We start from the raw sequence: 26728 nt of genomic DNA, 5'->3' as shown, positions 1-26728 counted from the left end.
TGTGCAAAATATTCCATAATCTCCATGAGGAAATAAATTAGAAATCATGGTGCAAAATATTCCATAATTATTTCCATGCTGATCCTAATTGGGCAATAAAGTAAAGATTATGAATGCAAATTGCAAAATATCCATCATTATCTCATTCTTGGACGAGGTTGCACATTGATATCAATAGTAATTGAACCTTTTAAAGACAAATTATTCCAGACTTATTTTCCACGATTATTTTCACACAAAATTCGGTGATAATTTCATGTCCAGAGTCCACGAATATAATCCTAAGTTTTAATCCTAAATCTGACACTAACCGTCACCCGACTACTTCTACTAAAGGATTAGAATCAAGGATTATATTCGTGGATTCTGGACATGAAATTATCACCCTAAATCCGCCAAAAGATAACACATATTGGCAATAGGTAATCAATTGTGGTGAGGTGAAGAAGACACTTTCTCGAAACTTCATCACGTAGCGCAAACAGTGCTTCCATTTACCATTCACTATCACTCTTAATCTCCGTGCAACAGTCTAACGCGATGTTTTTAAAGTCTTCGATAACTCTATCTCGCTCCTGGGATTGTAATAATTTCACAACATACTTGTACACACAGTTCAACTCGATGTCCCCGAGAAAGATAAACTGAAGACAGCGGACACGAAGACGGGGAGTGTTGTAAAGCACCGCTGTCAAATACGCCTCCGTCACATGCTCAGCACTCAAGCTGAACATCATCAAATTTTCACACTGTTTTTTTAAAATACCTAAAAGAAATCGATCAGCACACGCTAACAAGTTCAACAGAAAATCAAAGTCGAGCTTAAAACGATCACTAGAGAGAATCTGCTCAAGCAACGGACAAACATCGAAGTGTGATTTCAGAGACCAGCAACATCCATAGGCGTAATGAACAAGAAACTGGAGAGTGGAATGATTTAAATCTTTCAGGATAATCTCAGATTGATGGCCCTCCATGAAATGGCTGGAAAACATTGCTGAAAAGACTTCGGAGAGTTTGCACAAAACAGACCGATGGACTTCGATAGATTCCCCAGTCTCTACTTTCATTACAACATCAAAGGGCGTTTGATGATTATTGTGGTAAAAACAGACAGGAACGCGCTTAATTCCAGCAATACATAGTAGATCAACTACCCTGTATCCACGAGGGATCGTGTTTTTCGCGATGAAAACTGCAGAGATTTCATACATCTTCAGAGCAGAATTTGCAATAAGGTATGTGATGGAATTAACAGCACGGATAATATCAATTTGATTCGTTGAATTACATAACAATGATAATATCTGCATCAGTCCCTCAAGGTTGACCAGCAATTTCTGTTTCAGTCTTGATGTCCTATAAAATACACGTAAAATAGTGAGTTTTTTAAAATACTGACAATCGGGTCTCTTCCAGACCATACAGGTCAGAGAGATCACACGCGAATCTTGGTAAATATGGTAACTGTATGGCTGTATCCTAATGCAGATGGCCAAGGCTTGAATTCCTGTTATCTTTGGGGTATGTTGAGTTGTCGGATGTCTACCTCTAAATGAGCTACATACCGAAAAACCTGAAGATAATATATTGCAAGCCTGACTGCCTTTCTTTTAACCTGACTGCCTTTCGATTTTCAGATACTTACTTGCACAAATAAGGCAACGACAAGGCACAGGCTTCCTTTTGCTTCTTTGTACCTCTAAGAAGGAGGTGAGCCAGAATGCCCTCTCCAAATGACGTAGATGCTTGCGTAGACAAAACAGATAAAAGGCTTGTACCGATTATTTCAGTGTCATCATTCCACGTAGGATTCGCTGTATATTGAAGTACATTTTCCTTCGACTTCCCAGGCGTTGTTTGTAACGAGCTCTTCAGCTTGGAACCAACTGGATTATTTTTTATTACATCATCAATTTCTGCATTGCTAGACGTTTTCTTACTGCACGATGTTGAAGCTCTATCAGGACTGGACTGGCGTAAGTTTGCAGGACTATTTAGCTCAGAATTTGAATCACATCTAGGGATGTCTTTGGGAGACTCCCTGGCTAAAGAATCGTCTTGAACAAACGTGGCAGATCGCATGACGTCTGCAGCAACGTTATCACTTGCACGAGCGGTAATCGGTTCTGAAGTAAGAACTATTTGCTTGCCTGCGTTGCCATCGATTCCAGTTGCAGTACTGGACTTGGATTGGTTGAAAAACAGGTAACCTGGATAGAGACCACGTACGAGCTGTCGGTAGACGGCACCTGGAAACATGATGAGAACGAAAGTCTCAAAGTATTTTCTATCCCATGCAAGGCGACTAAACAGCCGCCTACATCTGGGGTCACGATTCTTACTGAAACACAAGTAGTCCAGAAGTGTCTGAATGCATTCCGATGATGTCAAAGCTTCAACGTCCGAGGCATGTGGCATTTGACCAAAACGGGAAAGCAAAAAAATGATTTTATTTTCCATTCCCTCAAGCCCACTAGAGTGTGAATAATACGGATTGGATGACGTTGAAACTCCACGTGGTGTCTTTGAATGACCACGTGCTGCAGCATACGACTGCCAGGATTTTCGACGGGACCATTGATCTTCTGGCCTCTTTCTAGGAGATGGTTGATCAGCAGAGAAGACGTTTTCATCTGGCAAAAATAGGTGATGATACTCACTGAAACTTGCTCCAGGTAGGAGTGGTCCTCTAGTTCGTCGTTTGGAGGAAGATGGGAGAAAGGGACAATCCTCCTGCTGAGATGGCTGGGAATGTTGCTTTTCTGAAGCAGTCACCACTGTATCTCCAGAATGAGTTGTTGAATCATCCTTCATCCTTGATTGACTATCACAAGGCGTACCTCGTTCCTCTTCTTCAAATCCGCTTGTAGTGTTTCCGGACATGGTGCATTCATTAGAAGCTGGTGCTTCTGCCGCGAGACCATCTGATTTTACTGCAGTGAAATCTTGGGTAATCTGTGCATCAGTTCCCGCAACTTCTACTGCATCTTCCTCGTGATCCGAACAGGATGAGGAACCTTCGCCAGCTTCAGATCCTGATGGAGAATATACCATTGGACTTGACGAACGGGCGGACTCAGGACTATGAGAAGCTGGGAACGGCACTCGAAGCTCGGGACTGAGATTTGGAGACAAACACGATGGTGGTGAGGCAGAGTTGTTGGCATAATGCAAAGATGGTAGGATGAGGGGTCTTGACACAATAGAGTCACTTATTGCACTCGATATTGGGGTAGTTGACGAAGAAATAGGTTGGAATGTACTGTTGGAATGAATGTTGGAATCTTGAATGGTAGATGACGCGTATTTTACCCTTTTTTGCGGAGTAGGTGTGATCTGAGTTTCATCTTTTGATGTCGGTAAATTATCATTTTGTTCTTCTGTCCCGTTCTTAGCTGCGTTCTCAGAGAAAAGCAGTTTTCGTAGCATGGCAACCAATATCGGAATCAATCCCGAAGCAATCATACTTTTTAAGGCTATGTCATCGTACGTGAAACAGGCAAAAGCACCTAAGATATTATCAAAAGCATCGGAGTACTGAGGACAGCGTAGTATGTCGAGAAGAACCTCCAGCCCTCCACAGGAACGAACTTTGTTACGATTGACGGCTTCACGACAGCACATACAGACACCTTCGATAGACAGCGGCAGTAGAGAACTGCGGTTTCGTATTTGGTGAAAGAAAGCCTGGATTCCTCCCATGGTTCCGACAGACACACGTACCGAAAAATATTTCGTAAGGGTACACAAAATATCAATGCAGCGCTCCGCCAAATCTTTGTCATCGGAGTAAGACAATTGACTGACAGCTTCGACGGCACCATGTTCCTGAAATTGCGTGGCTAAGAGACCACGTCCAACTTTACTCAACTCGAGCAAGGTTTGAAGGCAGCATCGTTGAGTCTCGTTGCAGTTTTCCTTGTTCAACAGCTCTACAAGACTACGTATTCCGTTCTTCTCTTCCAGCTCTTTCATACATGCGAAACTAGCACTCATAATTCTCAGGGCACGCAACGAATTTTGAAGGAGGTTTGCATCATTTGATGATGCTAGTATGCTCAGAAGTACAGGAACAGCCTTCAGGCCTACAATTACGTTCGCAATGCTGACATCTTGCGACAAATTTGCCAGAGCTCTTGTGACCCGGGTGAGAATGCTGATATCCGCCAACGAAGCTAATATATTACCTAAAAAAACAAGCAAATCATCATCACCATATATATATGATTGAGGGAGACACACCCAAGGCCAAGTAAAATGTAAATTCTTAATTCTATCAACTTACACAAAGGAGCCAGACCGTTCAGTTGTTTTATCTACAAAAATGTAAGATCTCTGGTTAGTTCACAGGTTAGTTAAGACACAAGCTGGCGCGTTCACGTTGAAATTTCATACGTTTATGGGTTACTGTTGTTTTATATAATTATATATGGACAACGGACGACAATGGCTTTATAGTTAGTGAATATTTTAAAGTATAACATCGACTTCTAAAGTATATCTTGTAAAAAACAAGACTCAATCACCTCGTTTCTACATTTTCTCTCCATAGCACAGTTGGCTAAAGCGCTCACTGCCATATCCAAGGTTTTCTTGTTTGAAGCCTGCAGAAACGATAATAATGATTTAATTCCACCCTCTTCGCGTAATTTTTTGACATTTTCAGGCTTTCTTGTTGCCCGAGACAACGAAATCAACGATTTTTGCACGCTGGATAAAGAAGAACTTTGTAATTTTCCCAACAAACTCGAAATATAGTAGTTACATTTGTTTATGTCGTCCGCCATCTTGGATCCTAAATAATTAGATTCTAATTTATTTGAGAATTTATTGGAAATGTTTATAATAATAATAAAATTAAATCATTATTATTGCCTCAGAAAAAATCCATTTTCTAAATAACAAAAGTTTAGCAAATCAATGTGATTACTTTTAGAGCTAAAACATGTAATATGCGTACTTTTTCCTATATGAAAGTTAATGAAACATACTTGGCATGGAACTAAATACTTTGTAAAGTAACCTAATAAATGTTAATTTATGTGCATATAGAATAATTCCCTTTGGCTTCAACTCCCAATCATTGGAAGATCATCTGCCCTAGAAATAAACTAAACTCATTTCATTATCTGCCAAAATGGTTAAAGATAAAATTGAGACTGTATTGGGTAAAATTGCTCCTGGAGAGTTGCAACAAACCTTGACACATGAACATGTTTCTTTGAACTTTCTTAAACACTTGGTCCCGACATCTGATTCCTGCCAGAATATGGTGAATTGCGAGTTCACCATGCAAAATCTGAACTGGATCCGCCACAATCCATACAGTTGTAAACCAAATGTGCTTTTGTCGAACAAAACAGAAGCCGTGGTTGAAGATCTCAAGTTGTATAAGAAAGCTGGAGGTTCAACCATTGTGGAGAATACCAGTTTAGGATTGTCGAGGGATGTTATGAAGATGAAAGCAATTGCTGAACAGACTGGTGTGAATATTGTGTGTGGAACTGGGTATTATGTTGAAAAACAGTTGACAGATGAAATGAAGGCACTTTCAGTTGAACAAATGACTGAGGTTTATGAAATGTTTTAAACAGTGAAATTAATCACCATCACTAACAACACTATTTACAGCTTCACCCTTATTACCACCAACATCATCTTAATTGTTACCATTATTCATCACAATCATTGTCATCTGTAACTACTACCATCACAATCACCATCATCACCACAACCACCATTACTACCATTGTCATCTGTAACTACTACCATCACAATCACCATCATCACCACAACCACCATTACTACCCTTGTCATCTGCAACTACTATTAACACCATCATCACCACAACCACCATTACTACCATTGTCATCTGTAACAACTACCATAACAGCCACCATCATCACCACAACCACCATGCCTATTATTGTCACTTGTCATTTGTAACTCTGTCAAGACCACTATTGATACCAGCAATGCTACCATTATCATCTGTAGGTCCTGTAACTTTCACCATTGCCACAACTGACGATCATTGTTAAGCCACAATGGAAACAAACTTAAACAAATTTCCATTCCAGAAAATCGTCTCAGAAATCAACGACGGTATTGACAACACGAACATCAAACCTGGTATCATTGGCGAGATTGGTTGCTCATGGCCCTTAACTGAAGTTGAAAAACGAAGCCTCCGCGCGTCAGCCATAGCGCAGGCTCAGACCCTCACCCCAGTCATGATTCACCCGGGTCGTCACCCCACTGCCCCTGACGAGATACTCCGGGTCTTCCAAGAACAGGGTGGGGATGCCAAACACACAGTGATGGCCCACCTTGATAGAACCCTCTTGGAAAACGCCGACATTCTGGAGTTCGCAAAATGTGGAACGTTTCTTGAATATGATCTTTTCGGTATCGAGACATCCTATTATCAGTTTGCCCCCGAGATTGACTTTCCAAGCGATGCTCAGCGAATCGATAGGGTTGGTCTTCTGATCTCCGAAGGCTATGACGAGCGCGTTCTGTTTGCTCACGACATACATACCCCTCACAGACTCACAAGATATGGAGGCCACGGATACACCCACATCTTTGATCAGGTTGTTCCAAAAATGCTTCGAAAAGGAATCTCAAAAGAAGCTATCGATAAAATATTGATTTCCAATCCCAAAAGCTGGCTGACGTACGCTTGAAAACACGAACGAGACTTTTGAATACGTCTCTTGAACTTTAAAATGACATATTTAGCTAGAAATTATTGATATTAGATAGTAATTCAAAATGAAATGAATGTTATTATGATTTAACTATACAACTCTTTATTATATTAAATTCGACGTTTTGCTAATGGAGTACTTGCATTCGCTTAAGTCTACGTGCTGTCAAAAAACATCCGTGTTTGTCCCCAAAACAATTAATATTTAAAACTATTTCAGGATTTCTACAATCGCGTTGCAATCTAATGATCCCTTTGTCCTAACAAATTGCATGAACTTGAGTTTAGATACAGAAAATCTATGAAGTTAAATTACTTACTTAAATTACTTATCTAGTTCGGTAAATAGCGATTCAAAACCGCAAATTAATTATAAGACTACCTTAACATCTAAAATAATTCAATAGAAGATATACTCATGACAATATAAGCTCAATTAAATACTACAAAATTACCCTAAGATGTAACGCCAAGCGTTTAAAGAACAGCAAAAAGAAGCAGAGATACAAGAGCCGTGAAGACGCTTCCTCCAAGGGCAGCAACTCCACTGTCATCTACTGAACATTTCGTGTTGTTCCAGTAAGTGATTTTACGACCATTCAGCGCTTGTGGTGGACGGAAGTTATTCTGAAGAGTTTTGCCGTGGCTGTCCTTTAGAGTGCGGAATTTTGCAAGCTGAAATTAAAAGCAAAAATTACGAATCATTGTATATTAAAGGTTTCCCGAACTGCATTTCCCGACCTATCAGCTCATATACGACTCGAGTTCGCAGAATAACTGTTAAATATCATGTACATGTAGAGTAAATTAGTCTGTAATACTAGACGATTTCAGGTTTCCTGACCTGGGCTTCAGAAATCTGGATTTTCTGATCAAATACCGTCCATGCTATTGATTCATAGCATGGGGGAGTGGTAAGAGAGCCTCTGTAGCGGTAGAGGGAGTTTTTGTTTTCAGGCAACAAATCCTCCATCTTGAATGGTGCTATATCCACGCTGCTCCCTAAAATGAATTTCAAATCATAAATAATTGGTGGTAAAATGTATGTGTCTGAACAACCTGAAAAATATCTCAAACGCGGTGGTTCAGTGTAGGTAGCATTCTAAAGTAAGTTTTGTTTTGTATCTGAACTACCTGAAAAAGATATCTCAAACGTGGTGGTCCAGTGTAGGTAGTATTCTAAAGTAAGTTGTGGTTTGTATAGGGAAAGCCTCTCACACAAGGTATGGTCCGAATTTAGAAATATTCTTGATCGTATATTAGCTAATAATAAATACGTTAATAAAGTACGTAAAAACAGGCATAATTCTAACCATTCTGAGTGACATTGGTGGCGAAGTTCAAAAACTTGTCAAAGGTAGGGTTGTTGTTTCCAACCTGGAAGAAAAGAACGAAGCCGTTGATAATTCTGTTTCTTATTCCAATCAGGACACAACACAGCACAAGATATACGTGAGCATATTCCTACCGCGATAAAGACACCGAGAACGGCAAGGCCGTCAAATTTGGGTGCTGCTATCGCCAATGATGCATACTTGGAGTCATAGTGGACCATGTGCATCTAAAATAAAATTTCTTGTTAAACTTATTTCAAACCTCCCTCGTCAGTCGTCCCTAATCTTAAACAATTCTTCCGAATCTTGCTGGTGATCTCGCGATCAAAACAGAAATCCATTCTGCAGAATTCAAATAAATCTTATGTTATTCTTTGTGAAACTAGCTGGATCATCTGGGTGTTGTGATTAATATAGCTTATGTATTTTAATACTGTACGAATTGGTTATTACACATTGGAATAATCGAAATCTTTAGAGAGTGTGTTTGTGACGCCATATGACGCAAGCAAAATGCGCCAGCACTATGGCGCTTTGCCAGAAGCAGTGAGCTCTCTCTCTCTCTCTATATACACGGCAAAAAACGCTCAAGTTGTTCCCGGTTGATGATAACAGGCCTCAACAATGTTGTGCTGCACCCCATGAACAATGTTGTCAACAACATTGTTCCACCTTGTTACGCTTAACAATATTGCAACATGTTGTTGACAACATTGTTCATGGGGTGCAGCACAACATTGTTGAGGCCTGTTCTCATCAACCGGGAACAACTTGAGCGTTTTTTGCCGTGTATATACATAGAGAGCTCACTGGCCAGAAGTCTCACTTCGTGAAATTTGCGCGCGAGATCTTTTGAGAATGTGACGCCATATGACGCAAGCAAAATACGCAAACACTATGGCGCTTTGCCAGAAGTCTCACTCCTTGTACTTTCACACAATTGATATTATACTATATATGTCTATTTTATAATGTCAATTCTGTGCTCTCATGTTATGTCATCACCTCGGCTGGAAAAGTTTTTCCCTTCAGTTCATGTTCCGAGCCCTGACTTTTGCTGTTCCCCCAGTGAAAATGGACTTGTTCCAACTTGAATGTACCAAGCGAACCCAGCTTAATAGAAGCCCCCGTACTAGATGTACTCAATTGTAAACTATGGCCATTATTGGTAAGTTTGAATTTACTGCTTCCAGCGGACTCATATTTCGTGAAAGTGATGGAGTTGTTCAAGCTTTTGTCGCATTTCGGGTTGACAATGTTTATCGGGGATTGCTTGCTTCCGCCGCACTTGGGGTAGTCGTTCTTCCATTTAGACGTATCTGTAACAATGTCATCAAAATATCATGCATAAAGCAAGTTTGAAAAAACGGCGAGAAACTTATTCGGCAATCTTTTATCTGTCCTAAATATTGCACCGAATGAAACTCACCGCTGTAGTCCCAGGCTTTTGATCCTAAAAAGCAAAAAATTCCAAATTATTCCAGATTATCCACGTAATGCCAAATGTTTTTTGGCATAATTGAGTCAACTATCATCTTGAAATTTTTGTGATACAATTGTTAAGCGTGTATGAGTTCGCAGAGTTCGCACCTAAAAATCTAGACTAGAAAGACTACATTGTTCTGTTCAGGAACCCGAGGCTGCATGAACGCGCAAACCTTCATTTCGCTTCACTTCACACCTATAAAACAGCTCGTAATGAGCCTGCAATTTGAAATTTAACTCAAATCTCAAATTGTAATTTGTAGCTTCGACTGTCGATGTCCTATCCTCTTCCCAGGCACTAAAACAACATCAGCATTCCTTTTCATCGTTATTTGTTCTAATCCGATTAACATTTAGTGGCAAGCTGGACTATAACAGAATAACAAGGCAGCACCTGGTGTATCTCACTCGCGCTTTCCAGAAATACCTTTGACCTGCTGTTCAAATTAAAGAGTGTCAGATTTCCTGCAGGCCCTCGCAGAAACCAATGAGTGCTTCGTTACGACTAAGTACATGAAAAAAACTCGAAAAGCCTCTTTTTGCATTCTTCTTTGATAAACGTTGTAAGCACAAACTGTAACTCTTGTGAAAGTAAACTGCAACCAAAACTGCAACGCGCGTGAAACACATTATATCACGTTATTTCCTACATTAGGTTGTGTCTGATTATTTAACTTACTCATGACGAAAATCTTTGGCCATCTCAGCTTTACAAACTTAAGCTGATCTAGTCTCATTTTCAACATTAAGAGAGCTTTAAATCTCACATAAACACTATCATGTTTTCTGCCATTCTTCCCCGGATAACCTTCGGTATTTTGCATCGATGAATCACAGGTGTTAACGAACCAACGTGGTGAAAAATACGTTGCGAATGATTGCGTTGATCGCTACATTTGTTTCTCGACACAGACACGCTTGCATTTTTTTACCCGGATTTACCACGTATGGGAATTTGCTTGTGCAAAATCGCAACAATTGTGAGGAAATCTTTGACAAACCAAGTCCATAATGTGGCGCATTCAGGTGAAAATTCACAGCCAGAACACATAACTATGCGCGCATTTTTGGATGTGGTTAGTTGGTTAAAAAAACGCGTCGAGACTGAGATGGTGAGCTCCACATCTACCGACCATGAGTACATATGAACGAACATGAAATCACACGTCGACATGATTCTCCGGAAACTACTAAACTGAGCTACTGTGGTTTCTAGATCCTAATAGTCAATTAGGCGACGTCAAAACATCCCGCGTGGTGGCCGAGGAATTATATATTCATCTCGAGCAATTTCATGGTATATTAATAACGAATAAGTCTAAACACACTATGCATTCCCAGAGCAAAAGCGTGTCGTAAGTGTATAATCAAAAATTTACAATTACCTTCGCAAACGTTGGCCAGACAGAAGATTAAAACTCCTATTATGAGATGCATCTTTCGAGATGTCGTTGTTGATTTCCTGAAAAAATACGGAAACGTTTATTGCTCCAGCAGGATACAGCTATGGAAAAAGGGAACAACGCGCAGGATAACAGAATAACAACTGTTTCAAAAAATAAAAAAATATCGATTTCACCAAATAATCTATGTCGCCACGCCACGTCACGTCAGCCGACAAAGGAGTGGGCAAAGTCTCAAACTAATCCGATTGATGCGTGACACAAATCATTCATATCCAACCGCAAACTATCATCACAGACTTAGGTATTTCTACTTCAAAAGATTGCACATTGCCTCAGCCCCAACGCAGGAACTCCGTTCTTGCAAACCGAACGCAAGGCTGGCGGAGAAAATGTTCCGCGCGCTCCATTGTTTGTCCCAGTACCTTTGATCGTGTTTGCAAACATGTGGATGAAAACCACGACCGTTTTCAAAACTCGGAAAATTCAAAAACGGAAATGAAATTCAAGTGAAAAGACAGAATGGAGTACCAGACCAATTAGCTAGACAGGTAAGGTAATATTGTGCACATGAATTGTAAATATACAAAAATTGCGATTCCAATAGTTTGTCGAACATACATATAGACACATATAGACTATAGCTACTGATCGAACGAATGAATTTTGCGCAAACTCTGAACGATTATGACATAATCCTCTTTCGATTAAAAAGGGACTGCATGGGCGGGGAAGACATCATCTGTCATCTAGTACCGCTTGAAAAAGGACCTGCATGTATCTGGGACACAACACTGCAAAATTACTGCAAAATTTCTAAGGCCGTAGTTTTAACGGGAACGTGCAAAGTCGATGCCGGAAAAACTGAGTACTGTTATAAAAATACTGTACTTGAAGATATCATTACTGTTATCGTCCGTTAAAATCAGTTATCGTTAAGAGGTTATCGTTAGCTACATTAAAACCCAGCAAATGTTAACGACAATTATAAACTGCCAGTCCTTAGTTATGTAAGTACAGATTTTTAAACACACAGAACTTTGTACCGCGATTCCTATAATTACTCGTGAATTACTGTAAAATATTTCCAGAAATATTAAGATTTTCTGTGAAAATTGCAATTAATCGGAGACCTCAATCAACGCAACTTACTTGATAAATTTCCAGGTCCTCGGTTGATCAAACAGATTGCCGTTATTTGTTTGCTCGCGTTAGTTTGAATTTTATTCAGGACGGTTGTTTCAGCCGATATCTTAGGTTCATGGTGGGTAACAGGTGGCAGTAAAGAACTAGTTTGTTCAGAATAGTATTTTATTGAGTCATAGAAATGATCGAAATCTTATGCAGCCAATTTACAGGTGACAAAGTGAAATAAGGTCATCCATGCAGCGAGATTATTTCACGACTGTTTTAAGTTTAAACGTTTGACATTCTTTGTCGAAATACTTTAAATTAAAAATAACGAGCCTTTGAGTCTCTCTCTATAAATATCACTAGAAGAAATAGCTTTATACATAATATACATGCAGCATATATGTTTCATCGAGTCTCCAGGAAAAATGGACGTGACGGTGTATATATAATCTGCAAGCAATGCTACCCCAAAGCCATCATTCAAAACAGCAAGCTTGAAGATTGATATGTTACATGCGCAAATTCGATTTACTTTTTAATCTGCCGTCCAAATGATAAAGCGAATGGTAAAATGATAAAGTAAATGATAAAACAATTCCGATAATAGTATTTGTTCAACGTCTTTAGGATAATGCATGCAGGCGATATGAATTTTGGGGAAAGCTCACCTTTATTCGAAAATTATTTGTCTCCCTTTCTTGTGATGGTGTTTGGAAATGAATGCTTGTGTCTAAAAATATTTCAAATTATACAGGTGACTAAAGATAAAATCATTGTATAAACTAAATACAATACTTCACTAATCATTACAAGCGAGTCAATCAATTAAAAACACGCGCTGTTTTTCATTAATTGTGTCTGCATGAATTGCCTCAATTATATGACTCGTGTGTATGATTCCAGTTGCTTTTTGCAAGAGTATTACTTTGTTACCATTATGAAATTACTTCATATGGCTACTATATGCACGGCTGTCTAGCTGCATGTGAACGGCAAATTAGATCGACTGAACTCTTAAAGCAAGTTTCATTTCCCAAAACATGTAAAAATTTTCTTGTGTAAAAGGGGTTAAAACACAACTATATATAGTTGACAATTATTAAGATATGCGCTTGGGCGATTCAGTTCCAGTTCTTCGAATTAAATGAAAACGTAGAAAAAGCAATTGTAATGATTGGAAAGTCTAACAACGCATATATATCTTGTAGCAAACTGAATCACCTAAATATATAATTGAAGTTATATTTATAACTCCTGGCCGTCGCATTGTTGTTTCTTACTGCGTCGTAACTCTTATCTTTTGGTAATTTGTTTGTTTTGTAGAAATGCCGAAAACAAAGAAGATGCATTTTATATCTGGTTAACTCCAGGATATCGCATAATGACAAATGCTTGCTTAAATATATGAAAGATGCTTCTTTTGTTGTTTGCCCAAACGCCTTATCGTTTCATAAGCTGAATGTAGGGAACGTTTTTCTTTCTTAAACAAAATAAACCTCGCGATTACTTCAATGTCGACTATTTGTGGGAGGCCATAGGGAGGGCGAGCATGAAAGGTAATCAAGGTTATACCGGAAAAACACAGTGAACTTGGATAGAATAAACAAGTTCATGCAATGAAAATTTAAATGGCATTTGCGTTTTGCCATAGGAGAAGTTTGGTCATCACAGGACTTAAATTTGCAATCGAATACTTGGTCAGTTCTCAAGGCGGTCAACCTGTGTATTTGCATGCATGTGAAAACGATTTTAAAGGCTCTGCACTAACATACGGCCACTGCATGGTACGTCCCATGCACTAAGATTTTTATCATTGATTGGAGTAGGGGTCATGAAGCAGTCGCATTCACCGCCCTGCAAGGCGTTATCTGAGCCACTGCATGGCTTACCGCTTTTACAAACTAACTGCGGAGCGTGGGTGAAAACTGAACGCTGTCAGCCAAGTTGATGGGCTTTGTGGATTTTGAAAAGTGTTCCCAGTCACATATATCGCTCCTATATAGCATAAGTCAATAATGTCAGCAGGGGATTATACTGCTATCTGGTATTTGAAGTGTGTGAAAATGAGGATTTCCAATTATGCAGATATGGCTATGCGCGTAGAATGTTCCAGGTTTTAAACTGAAAATCGGGAATCACAATCATGCCCAGGCAATGATAATGATTATGGCTGGCTTCCAAGTTCCAATACACCTGTTTACACAAATTTAACTTCCTACGTGATGCATAAAAGAAACGTGAGGCATAAAAAAACGGATCTACGACAGTGAGATAGTGACAATATATATAGACGCGGTTTTTTTCCATTAAAGTCGCTTGATGAAAAGTCATTTAACTCAGTTTGATGAAGTTTTTTAACTTTCGGGTAGGTATGTACGTATATACGTGTATTTTATATGTAAAACGAAAAAACTCGGCCAACACATGTGCCAAAATAACCCCTAAATTTCATGCAACTAAAGCCAAAGGGCTGGTTGTCAAATTACAAATATATCAGTTTATGTGCATACGTGCGTTTATTCAAATTTACATTTTTGTCAAGGTGTAAAAATAAAACACACTGTTGTACAAGCAAAATTTCAATTAAGATTTCAGAACGTGGGTTGCAAGTTGACATAACATTGTCAATATTAACATTTTTCAAATTTCATGTTCCAAATTACTTTTGAAAATGAAATTGAAAAATTAAATTTTAAAGATATCACGCGAATATATCACGCGATATCCTTCTCAATTAGGCTTGAGATTCCGAGATGGTTGCCTAGAAGTTTCCTGCAGCGAATGACGGTTTTTTCTTTGATAAATACCTCTTTGACGTTGTGGTTTAGAATTTCACATTGTGGCTTTAGAACTGCAAAATTAATGTTGTCTTTGTTTTCGTTGGCTTTACGCTGAAAGTGCGTTTTGTTTGAACAGTAATCTCTTAGTTGCTGAAAAATGTATGCGTTTAGCAAATATAGTCTTATATAGTTTAAATTTTAGTCATGCAAAACCGGCTGTGAAAATGGTTGAAAATGGTTTAGTTGTATACTCATTTGCCCGATAATGGTTGGACTTAAATACGTTTGATAATGGTTGGGTTTAAATACGCGTTCTTGGCGTCTTGCGGTCTAAAATTCTACACTTCATCTATTCAGTGCCAGTCTGTGTGAAATAAGTCGAGAAAGATAAATAAGAAAGTTTTACATAATGTATTGTAAAGAAAACCAGTTGCTAATCGCTATGAAAAGGGTGTGAAGGTATTGCAAAGCAGTAAAGAATTTAAAATTGCGGTTTTTTCGCTACAGGAGTATGTTAAATAATGAGCCCAGATCAAGTTTCAAACAAAGCGGAATCAACAATAAAGAAAATCAGCATGAATGCATATATAAAGAATGTAATTTAACATCAAAAACTCACCAACACTTTTTTTCTTCTGTGTGGATCAAGCAACGCCGTTTCTGTGCACGAACAACTTTTATTATTCCGTGACACTTGTGATCCCAGTGACGAGTGAAAATAACTGTATGCCAACGACGACAGAATATGGACTTTAACCTCACCTATTGGTGCAAATCTCCGCCCCGCCTATATATGCATTCGTAAACAAAGGCTGGACTTGCTGTTCAGGACTCAGGAATCTGTAGGTTGGGATATATATATAAAAGACCCGTAGGCGTTCTCCAGACGCCACGGGACTGCCCATCGAAGATAGTGAAGCTCCAAATATGTTACACAAGGAGGCGACGATAAAATGACATTACATAATTCCTTTCCGTAGTGATATTGCTGCGGCATATTCACCAGACAAAAAATACAACAATAAGTTGCACAATATAGGAGCTATTGCTGCAGTTGGGAAACGATTTTTAGAACTATATCGAAGATAACACACGTCCTTTATTGAAATTGTTGTTATTTTTCTTGCATGCATCGTACCATATAATGTTTAATATCCCAGGTGTTTCTAAGAAAATTGCCAGGACCTTATGAAAGGTTAAATAATTTACATCATACACGAGACCGTTCGTTAGATCTTAGGACAGTTCACCTACTACATGATATAGCAAACATTAAAAAAGGTTTATCTCATACAAGTAAGTTTTCTTTCTAACAAATACAGGGAGGTTTGACCTCTTCAACTGTTTAATAAATTTAATAAACATTTAATAAACTTAAAACGACGTGAAACGGAAGAAATATAATCAGTTGATGTTCTTATATAAACATTCAAATTTGCTTATTTAAAACATAATCTTTCGTAATCAATCGCGGAACAAAATATAAGCCTGTTTTTACAAAACACCTGTTGTTTCAAATGAGTTAAGAAAACAATTACGCTGTTTAGACAAATGTCTGATGAATTTCCCTTATATATATATATATATATATATATATATATATATATATATATACAATCCTCCGAGATCTTTTGCAAAACGCTTACGTTTAGATATCATCATCGCAGCTAGTAGCTCTGATGTCTTCGAGTTTTCAAGCCGGCGAGAAACTTCCGCCGTGGCCTTTTTTCTTTAATTTAGCTAACAATGTTGATTTAAATTCCTTATTGAATGAAATACTTTCTATATTTAGGGGTAATAAGATTGTAAAAGCAGCCAACGGCTGATTTTTGAAAAACTTCAATTTCGCAATAATCATTGATTTGATATCTTGAATATTCACGTCGCGTATCTGTTTCCCAATATTTGTAGGAAATACTTTCTACATCTATATTATATATATATATTTATTCAGGAATTGAAGTATTTTCCCATACGGTTACTACAGCAACATACGACACTCGTTTCCTAGCATTACCATTGGCAAGGTTACATGCAGTTAGGTGCAAACTTCAATTCTTCATCCTCAACTGATACGAATGTTCGTATGCTTTCAGTCTATCAAACGACTTCGAGATTTGTGAATTCCGTGAAGCTCGTTTGAGTCACAGACCAGGCTTTGATAACAAACGAAAATAAATGGTATATATTTATATTTTTCCCATAACTCTGTATATTTTGTATTGAATGATTTCAAATAACGAAAGATGTCTTTTTTGGACAAATTTCATTTGAAAACAACCGATATGCAGCAATATTGTAATCTGAGCTTAATTTATCGACCATATAATAATATAAAGGGGGAAATAAAAAGACTTTGTCTGAACACATACGAAGTTGTCTCATAAGGAAACGTCGCGAAATTGGACTGAATAGAAACGGAAAAACAAAATCCCACCTGTAAACAACAGTCTTACGGGAAGCGAAAGGTCTAGCTCGCGTTTGAGGTTAGGAAACCGTGTGTGTCTACTTTTCAAAGTTACATGACAGATGTAGCCGTCCAATATATCAAACTGTAACTTTCTCACATAATACAGAAGCAGAAATAGATAGATATGACAATGATACGTGAGGTTGTCCAAGTTTTAAGAACTGTGTTTGAGGGTCATTTCCTGTTAGGACAAAGTCCTCAAGAAATTTAGAATTGACGTATAGGTACGAGTATATACGTCATTAAAATAGGTAAATTTAATGTCGTAACAACTTCAAATAATATTCTTAATATAGCAGGCATTGAAATATACTTTGAGATATTGTTTGAGATATTGTCACATGTAACGTGACGCTTTTTTGCAATTTAAACCCCTTCTCCTACCTACTTTCCTCTTCTTCCCCCCTGACAACTGACAATACAAACTGAAATGGCGGCAAAATTTTGCAAGTGTAAACGCGCCAAAGGCCAAACAAGTTCACAGATAATTCCACAGGCTGTTTTCCGACCTCACACGAATTCAGAGCGGAGTTGGCCGAATAAAAAACGTTTACGTCCGAGTATTGATCCACGCTTGACATAAAGCTTGCAATAAAATGAATAAATACATGGTTTAATAGAAGCTAGTTCCAACGTTATTTAGCATATCATGACAAACCTCACAAACTCGGACTGGTTTAGTTTGTTCGTATTTAAGAATCGGTATTTGTTTACTGGAGCATTTAGCACAGAGTAAGCGACCACAATGACGACTGAAAGAGAAAATAAAGTTGTTCAGGAATGAATTTAACTGACGCTAGTCTGTTGTGAATATAATTTCATCTCAGTGACATGTGAGAAAAGTGCATTCAGCTTGACTCTACCGAACACCGTGGTTAGTACATGTGTCATTCTGTGTCTGAGGTTTGATTCCAGTAATATGCAGTTGTCTGATTATAATTTCACCTCAGTCACATGTGAGAAGAATGCTTCCAGTTTGACTCTACCAAACACAATGGTTCTAGCTTGGATTTCGCCATATAATAATTCATCAAAAAGGGATTAGACCTACCAATGATGTTTTCTGTTTGTAACAGAGAATTTAACTGAACATTCATGGCAAAAATTACCATCCGACCATGGTGGCTCAGAGTTTAATAAATCTAGAAACAAAGAGACATTAAAAAGCATTAATCGATAAACTATACAAAAACTACTTTTCTAACAAGTTGGTTAAAGATTCTTTAGAAAGAATATTTCCCACGGTAGATTAACTAAACATCAAAGAGTTTTTATCGTCAATTGTTCCACTAGTAATGCAGCTGAATTTCTTTCCTTACCTAATAGAGAAAATAAAAGTTTCTTCGAAGCGACTTCGGCGTTGAAAATTGAAATTCCATTTTTGTTAATAGCACCAAGAGAGCTTCCATTCTTCAGCAGTTCACGACACAATCTGCCATTTCCATTAAGATAAGCCAGCAGAAGAGCTGAAAAAAGAGGAAAAATTCACAGAAAAAGAAACGAGAAAGGATAATTCTAGCTTCGTTTAGTGTTAATGTACCTGTGTTCTCGTCTGCGTCCACAGAATTTAGAGGAAAGTCGGGTGAATTTTGACGGATTATTTCAAAGATGGACCCGGCGTTGTCCCTGCCATATTGAGCTAAAGTATGAAGAGCGTTCTGGCCCCTGGAAAGAATATTTGCTATCTCAGATTATAGCTTTAAAAAAGCGTGCTTTCAGCTTTAGAAATTCCCAGGAGAGGATCTCGTACCTGTCATTTACGGCACTGATATCTACCGATGACTCTGTTAACAGCACCCTGACCGAGTTAATGTGACCTTGTTGTACAGCCAAGTGCAGAGCTGAGGTAATAAGAAACAAACACAAGTCAGATGTTTCCTGTCTTCTTTCAACAGTAATATTTAGAGTTCAGTAGAATCAAATATCTAAAGTTTTACCATTGTTGTTTTTGCTGTCGACCTCGTTGACGTTAACGCCATTTTGTATTAATATTGCTAAAATATTTGCACGATCGTTGTCAGCAGCGATATGCAGAGGAGTTCTCTTGTGTTTGTCCACAGCGTTGACGTTGGCATTTGCTAGGATCTAAATCAATAAGAGATGATCCTTACTGGACCTCTAGGAAGAACAGTTTAGAACTGATATGGCTATCCAGTATAAATAAAGTTAGTTTAGTTTAGGTTTCCTCCAGTAGTAACACTGGATCAATAAGAGATGATCCTTACTGGACCTCTAGGAAGAACAGTTTAGAACTGATAGAGCTATCCAGTATAAATAAAGTTAGTTTAGTTTAGGTTTCCTCCTGTAGTAACACTGGATCAATAAGAGATGATCCTTACTGGACCTCTAGGAAGAACAGTTTAGAACTGATAGAGCTATCCAGTATAAATAAAGTTAGTTTAGTTTAGGTTTCCTCCTGTAGTAACACTGGATCAATAAGAGATGATCCTTACTGGACCTCAAGGAAGAACAGTTTAGAACTGACAGAGCTATCCAGTATAAATAAAGTTAGTTTAGTTTCGGTTTCCTCCTGTAATAACACTGGATCAATAAGAGATGATTCTTACTGGACCTCTAGGAAGAACAGTTTAGAACTGACAGAGCTATCCAGTATAAATAAAGTTAGTTTAGTTAAAGTTTTCTCCTGTAGTAACATTGGATGAATAAGAGACGATCCTTACTGGACCTCTAGGAAGAACAGTTTAGAACTGACAGAGCTATCCAGTATAAATAAAGTTAGTTTAGTTTAGGTTTTCTTCTGTAGTAACACTGGATCATACTGGATGATCCTTACTGGGCCTCAAGGAAGAACAGTTTATAACTGATAGAGCTATCCAGTATAAAATGATTCACTGAGGTTTACCAGATGTCTGACAATGATCTCTGAACCAGCCTGGACTGCGAGATGTAACGGAGTGGTACGACTGGAGTCCTGGACAGGAGTATGAATGTTTGCATTGACGCTTATCAAGAACAACACTGTTTCAACGTCACCACTTAGAATAGCCCGATGAAGATAATTTCGGCCTTTCTTGTCATACTGTGGAGAAACAGGTAAGCATCAATATTTTCTGAACTCAACCATTATCCCTTTGATGCATCAGATATCCCTACATACCCTTTCAGCAGCGTTTGGTTCCCTAGAGAGAATGGCTTCGGCTGACTTATGATCTTTCGTATCCAAGGCAACAGCAAATGGCGTTTGACCAGTGCGATCTTCCAGTGTGAGATTTAGTTCAGGATGACTCAATAGCAGTTGTGTAGGGATTGAATGACCACTGAATATTGAAACATGAATTGGACCACGACCCTCGGAATCCTGAGGGGAATTAATTTCGTGTTAAGAGTATGTATGACTGTTGAATTTTCTGAAGTAAATCAACTTTACTTGTGCTTCATCGACTCATAGCTTCTATTTGGAAGTTAATCCTTCAACCACATTTTTCATTTTAATCCCAATACCACAGATCTAATCCTAATCCTACCACACTAACTCTCGATCTTACCACACTAATCCTAATCCTACCTAGCACACGAGCCTCACCTGGCTATTAACTTGAGCATTTTCTTGCACAAGGAATTGAACGATCTTATCTAAGCCGGCGATACAAGCTAAATGAAGTGGAGTTAATCCATCCCAGGCCTCTACTCCACCAGTACCATCGGCCGAGGGGCGACGAGGACTGGAAAAGAAAGATTGAAAGCTTTCAAACACCATGTTTCAAATACCACCATACAGCATCTTCGTCATGATATTTTCTTCGCCTCCGAAAGCCACAACCTGCACACACCTGTTAACATCACATCTACACCTAATCAGGAAGCAGCCCGCATCCTCGTCCTTCTCGTGAATCGCGCGATGCAACAGAGACTGGGTACAATTGTTCGGTCCCTTGTGCCAGACGTTCGTATCACAATTATAACTGACCTGCGTATAGAAACAGGACTGGAGTAATGTACATTCTGACTCAACACTGAACCGCAAATATCTACTTTTTTAGACATTTAAAGTTCTTCAAATTTCATTTCTCACCAAAGTCTCGGCGATTCCAAATTGTTTGCTCTTCATGGCTGCCCAGAGTGGACAGTTTCCATACTCGTCATTGACGTTCGGATCAGCGCCATTTTTACACAATGAATCCACCACCGGTTGAAGACGATAGCTGATAGCCAGTTGCAATGCGGACTTGTTTTCCTTGCTCCTAAATTAGGATCAGTTGGAAGGGGTGAGAAGGGGTGTGCCCCTCTAAATTCTGTCCCAACCCAAAGTCTTCACCCCCCCTACTCCTCCGGAGAACAGCACTGTTTCAACTGAGAAACTAAACTTGAGAATAACTGTAGCAATCTCTTACCTCACATTGATATCAGCGCCATGCTCGATCAAAAACAACGCACTCGGCACATCTTTACGTTTTATCGTTTTTAACATCAGACTGCAGCCTTCGGAATCCCGGAGATCGATACTCGCGCCAGCGTCTAGGATGGTCTCGGCCAAACGATATTGCGCTGTCAACAGCGCATGCTCTAACGCTGACTGCTCCTCGCTGTCGCAGATGTCGAAGTCCGGGGCGAGATTGAGACGGCCACCGCTGCTCACCATGTCTGTGGGAAGAAATTCAGGAATGAATATCAGTCAGTCACACAGGTGGAATCACATGTAGCTGATAATAAAACTCGGGTAAAATCATTCTTTCACACACATGTTTCTATGAAATACAAGCATACCGTCGTATTCTTTGAAGCAGTTGATGACGTTTTCATGTTTTTCAATAATGGAATAATGCAATGGCGTTTTCCCGGAACAATCAACCACAAGACCGTTCAAACTCTCGTCGTATAAATTATGTTCCAATATCAACTCCTCGATCTCCGCTTCAGAGAATTCGTCGCGAGGTTTCAGGATTTCCGCGAGGCCCTTCTCGGAATGTTCTTTGTTCTCTAAATTTGAGAATATTAGAATAAAATGTAGTCAATGAGGGTTTGGAGTTTACTCTGGAAACCAACAAGTCGTTCTGTGAACAACTTACTCTGTTCGACCAGAGGTGGCGAATCAAATGGATTGCTGTCTCCCCTGGCAACAGCCGAGGCTGCCGCAGCCGCCCGAAGATCATCCAAGAATGGATTATTCACATCTGATGGGCTTTCTGGTCGTTTATCAGGTTCCACGAATGGGTTGTTTATTCCTTAGAAAACAACAACAATCGATACACTAGACTGCTCCCTGATGAAGCATTGTCAAATTAGACGCATTTGTCTTCCTAAATCTATGATGTCAGTGCGTCCTCACACACTCCCCTCCCCTGGTTATTTTTATCAGACGACCCCCCTGTTTCGTACCTAGATCTGCTTCAAACGAATCATTAGGATTATACTCTGATCTAGACTCCGAAGCAGTGGCACTTGACCCTCGCTTTTTTCGCTTTTCTATTTCTTCAGCAGCTTGGGCGGCCTGTAGTTTTTGATTTTCAATTTCTTTTGCTATGGCGACAGCTTTCCGTCTTGCCTCTGCCCTAGTCTCCAAGCGCACTCTCCGTCTCTCCACTGACTTCTTTTTAAGTTCCTCCGTTTCACTTGTCTGGATATTAGGATTAGCACCACTATAAAAGTATGAAACACTCACAGTTCTCAAATGTATTAATTTATTAACTCTATCAGTTCTGTTCTTCCTGTTCTTCCTAGAGGCCCAGTAACGATCATCTCTTATTGATCCAGTGTTACTACAGGAGGAAACCTAAACTAAACTAACTTTATTTATACTGGATAGCTCTATCAGTTCTAAACTGTTCTTCCTAAAGGTCCAGTGTAAGGATCATCTCTTATTGATCCAGTGTTACTACAGGAGGAAACCTAAACTAAACTAACTTTATTTATACCTGGGATGAATACATATGCATTAACCGTAGGAACTGTCCCCACAATCCCCAAAGGCTTACCAGTGTAATAACTTCGACACTAAATTGATTAAGCCACTTCTACAAGCCGAGTGTAATGGCGTCTCACCAAGTTTATTTGTAACGTTTGGTTCCGCTCCATGACTGGCAAGAAAAAGGCCCGCGTTTTGACGAGATTGGGCCGCGGCCAAATGCAACAAAGAATCCCCTAGCGTGGAAAGATTGAATTGATGATGGAAGTCGAAGAAAAAGAATAGAATTAGAATGTAGCCAAAAGAGTGAATAAAATAATGAAAGACATGAAAAGAAATGCAAGATCATGTAGAAACTTCTTCTAGAGTTTATTTTTCGTCTTTATAGCAAAACAATATCTTTATTTCTCGACAAAATCTTTCTCACCTGATGAAATGTCGAGAGAATCAGGTGAAGCCCCAGCCTGGGACAATCTCGCTGGGACAGAATCTTCGTCGTCCGGATTGATTTTATCATCAGGAACCGTCAAAGCCAGCCATAATGGCGTCCGACCTCTGTTATCTTTCAACTCAAGATCAATTCTGGCATTTGTACAATTATAAAGACACAAATCACTTAATCATAGTGTTTCACAATTCCGAGGGTTTAATGAAAACAATTGTTGCCCTTCGCACGACAAACAATTTTTTATCGAAAGCACCGATATTTCTGTATTGTTTGACATTAATTTCTGTACTTACTTTGATTGTTTAAGCAAGATATTGAAAACTTGATCATTCTGTGACAGAATAGATTGATGAAGTGGAGTGCTGAGAAACACAAAAAAAATTTAAACACAGCTGAAAAATGACTCTAGTCTTAGTTAAACAAGAACTATAAGGTCGGTGTGATTGTGAATTTTGTCTTACCACCCATTACTGTCTTGTAAATTCACATCAGCTGAGGAGGATAGCAAAAGTTGAGCGACTCTACACATTCCTTCAGCAGACGTTCTGTTGGCTGAATTTGCTGCTTTTTCGTGCATTGCTGACCACGCTCTAGACAGGAGCGAAGATTGACAACAGATTTGGTTTGACGGTTGCAAAAAAATGCGCTAAAACAGCATTAACCTTCATCTCAAAACAACAATCACATACTTATAAGATGCAGCCAAATGCAACGGTGAAATCTGTTCTGTTGTGACAGCATTCACCTTCGCACCATTCTTTATGAGGAAAGTGGAAGCAAACTCGTCTCCTCTTTCAATGGCCTTGTGAAGTAAACAGGATCCTTCAGAGTCAGGTACGTCCACATCACAGCCGTTCATGATGAGCTGTTTTGCTATGCTTTCTTGTTGTTCCACCAGAGCAATGTCCAGGGGAACACCTCCCATGGATGGATCAAATTCATCAAGTTTCTTTGGTAGCTACAGAAAAGATGAAATGAGAATAGGATTGGATGCTGAGCAAGAAGTGAATGCACCTTTCACTCTACCAACCTGCGAATTAAACTCTATGAGAAAAAGAAACACAACATCTTCTCGGTGATGTTTGATGGCAAGATGGAGAGGAAATGATGACTTGCTTTTGAACATTTGGTAGAGCAACGAGGCAGACATGTTGGCAAAGTCTTCAGTTTTTAAATCTGACTAGAAGTTAAGAAAATTGTAAATTAGGCAATCATATTCAGTTATTTAACTACATATAATCTTAGGTGAGGGTGCAGATCTGCATATTGGGAAGTTAAAGCCAACCTTTCAAAGAAATATGAACCAATAGTTTTATTTATACCCAGTGACTTGTGATAATTTCCTCACAATATTTTCTCAACCCCTCTGCACCAATGTCCTCAGCAGTTTGGTAGAACTTGATGCAGTTTGAGACAGAAACTGAAGACATCAACATCCTCTCGCACCTGAAATATCCAACATTTGTCTCAAGACACAGAAACTAATTGATAAATAGAATAGCAAGCAACTCAAATGGTGTCAGTTGGCCAAAAAAGTCATTTCTCACCTTCCTCTCAGTTCTGCCAGTTTATAACGGTTTGCTGCTTTCACAAGATCAACCAAAAAGTTTTCTTCGCTTTTTATTGCTACCTTGTCCGTGTAAACCCATCTCATCAATGCAAGGCCAACTTCAGCACTTATATCTAAGAAAAAAAGATGGGAAAATGTTATGTTGAGCAGCTTGACACTGCAATAAATATTTCAAGAGCCCTCATACAGTACCTGTCAGCTCTAGTTCACTAAGTTCATTCAGATCTCGGCTGCTCCAGAAGTCACTTCGGGCTGCCATGATGAATTTGTGTGCACTTAGCATTTGTCCAGCAAACTTGACAGTAATGTCACTACAATTCAATACAATACAAACATTTGCATGTGCTAACATGTCAATATTGGCCTATACATAGAATTATCAGCCTTTCCGAACTTGTACCTGTATAACTCTTTGTCATACAGTTCAGCAACACTGTTCAGCAGCCTGGCAACAAAGCTTTCCTTCTCAAATTCTCCTCCACCACTTTGCACAACGAGCAGGTTGTATTTCTGTTCCAGCTCCACGTATTTGTTTTGAAGCTTGACATACTCTTGCCGCAAAAGACTGAGATGGTTCTGCGCCTTCTGAAGCTCCACTGCTGGAAGAGTACACGAAAGAGCAATCAAGTACAACAATCAACGTCAATCGATAAATTCTGCCCATCCCACCTATACCTGTCGAGCTTTTTAAACTCAACTTAAGTAGCAATGCAATATATACGATCGTTATCATTCGGTTTTATAACCACTTGTTGAACCTTCTTTCCCCAAAACTGGCATAATTACAAAGCGGGATCATAATAAAACGTTAATGATATAATAGTACGATGCATAAACACTTGATCGTAAATAGGTGGATTACAAAATTACTGTATATAATATCAATTGTCATAATATGTCAAATATGAAATAATTCACTTCCGTAGAAAGTACAATCGCATGCACTAAGTACTTTCAAAACACAACAGGCTACATTGCACAAGTTATTTATTTTAAAATTTTTCGATCTGGGAGAAAAACTGAACCAGATGGTAAGAAAACAAGTAAATAAATAAAAATGATTTTCTCACTCACCGTCGTTCGCCATGTTTTTAAAGCCACGAAGCAAAACCGAGCCAGCCTGAGAACTAATTATTTCATTCGAATATATGTAATAATTCATTAATTATTAACAAATATTTCATTAATTATTATTAATTATTAACAGTTCTAATTCTAGGAATCTAGAAATTAGAAAACTACCTACACTGTACCCCATGTTTGAGATAACTTCTTCAGGTAGTTCAGACCAAGTTCAGCCACCAACTGACAAACAATTATAGCTTTACCCTATCTGAACTACCACATTTGAGATATCTTTTTCAGGTAGTTCAGAGACAAACCATAACAGCTTATTGTAGAATACTACCTACATTGGACCACCACGTTTGAGATATCTTTCTCAGCTAGTTCAGACACAACCCTAGACCACCAAGAAACCAAGAAATCAACAAAAGTGTAATGGGCATTAGGGTATAATAAAGGAG

The 26728-nt window shown here is 38.8% G+C and overlaps 4 protein-coding genes across 6 annotated transcripts; 1 reads left to right on the top strand and 3 right to left on the bottom strand.

The window, feature by feature from the left end:
- Window positions 1–172: 172 nt before the first annotated feature.
- On the bottom strand, window positions 173–4790 carry LOC114523765. Its single transcript, XM_028544794.1, has 4 exons — window positions 4530–4790; window positions 4289–4319; window positions 1649–4190; window positions 173–1359 (listed from the first exon to the last, which is right to left on the bottom strand). The coding sequence occupies exons 1-4, from the start codon at window positions 4788–4790 to the stop codon at window positions 495–497; spliced, it is 3699 nt and encodes a 1232-aa protein (XP_028400595.1). The 3' UTR covers window positions 173–494.
- A 286-nt stretch (window positions 4791–5076) lies between these two features.
- LOC114523772 (phosphotriesterase-related protein-like) lies at window positions 5077–6844 on the top strand. Its single transcript, XM_028544802.1, has 2 exons — window positions 5077–5575; window positions 6084–6844. The coding sequence occupies exons 1-2, from the start codon at window positions 5141–5143 to the stop codon at window positions 6690–6692; spliced, it is 1044 nt and encodes a 347-aa protein (XP_028400603.1). The 5' UTR covers window positions 5077–5140; the 3' UTR covers window positions 6693–6844.
- LOC114523773 (carbonic anhydrase-like) lies at window positions 6787–15763 on the bottom strand. 2 transcript variants are annotated; one of them, XM_028544804.1, is made up of 9 exons: window positions 15471–15763; window positions 12740–12801; window positions 10920–10996; window positions 9479–9502; window positions 9055–9368; window positions 8184–8276; window positions 8029–8092; window positions 7560–7717; window positions 6787–7390 (listed from the first exon to the last, which is right to left on the bottom strand). In XM_028544804.1, exons 3-9 carry the CDS (start codon window positions 10969–10971, stop codon window positions 7193–7195), a joined length of 903 nt encoding a protein of 300 aa, XP_028400605.1. In that variant the 5' UTR covers window positions 10972–10996; window positions 12740–12801; window positions 15471–15763; the 3' UTR covers window positions 6787–7192. The 2 variants fall into 2 exon arrangements, with proteins under 2 accessions (XP_028400605.1, XP_028400604.1); XM_028544803.1 differs by lacking the exons at window positions 12740–12801; window positions 15471–15763 and having other exon boundaries at window positions 10920–11117.
- A 2155-nt stretch (window positions 15764–17918) lies between these two features.
- On the bottom strand, window positions 17919–26307 carry LOC114523704 (rabankyrin-5-like). Of its 2 annotated transcripts, none has more exons than XM_028544713.1 (26): window positions 26277–26307; window positions 25603–25801; window positions 25395–25513; window positions 25180–25315; window positions 24955–25078; window positions 24663–24812; window positions 24322–24590; window positions 24094–24222; window positions 23926–23994; window positions 23612–23766; window positions 23255–23420; window positions 22659–22918; window positions 22349–22504; window positions 22047–22259; window positions 21674–21923; window positions 21355–21523; window positions 21113–21249; window positions 20866–21004; window positions 20440–20640; window positions 20185–20361; window positions 19259–19406; window positions 19072–19162; window positions 18862–18986; window positions 18641–18787; window positions 18373–18463; window positions 17919–18073 (listed from the first exon to the last, which is right to left on the bottom strand). In XM_028544713.1, the coding sequence occupies exons 1-26, from the start codon at window positions 26287–26289 to the stop codon at window positions 17935–17937; spliced, it is 3972 nt and encodes a 1323-aa protein (XP_028400514.1). In that variant the 5' UTR covers window positions 26290–26307; the 3' UTR covers window positions 17919–17934. The 2 variants fall into 2 exon arrangements, with proteins under 2 accessions (XP_028400514.1, XP_028400515.1); XM_028544714.1 differs by having other exon boundaries at window positions 25603–25798.
- Between the last annotated feature and the right edge of the window lie 421 nt (window positions 26308–26728).

Source organism: Dendronephthya gigantea, unplaced genomic scaffold (genome assembly GCF_004324835.1).
Source record: "Dendronephthya gigantea isolate DGI-Jeju-01 unplaced genomic scaffold, DenGig_1.0 000028F, whole genome shotgun sequence".
NCBI classification, from domain to species: domain Eukaryota; kingdom Metazoa; phylum Cnidaria; class Anthozoa; order Malacalcyonacea; family Nephtheidae; genus Dendronephthya; species Dendronephthya gigantea.
This window is presented reverse-complemented; position numbering and strand designations above follow the sequence as displayed.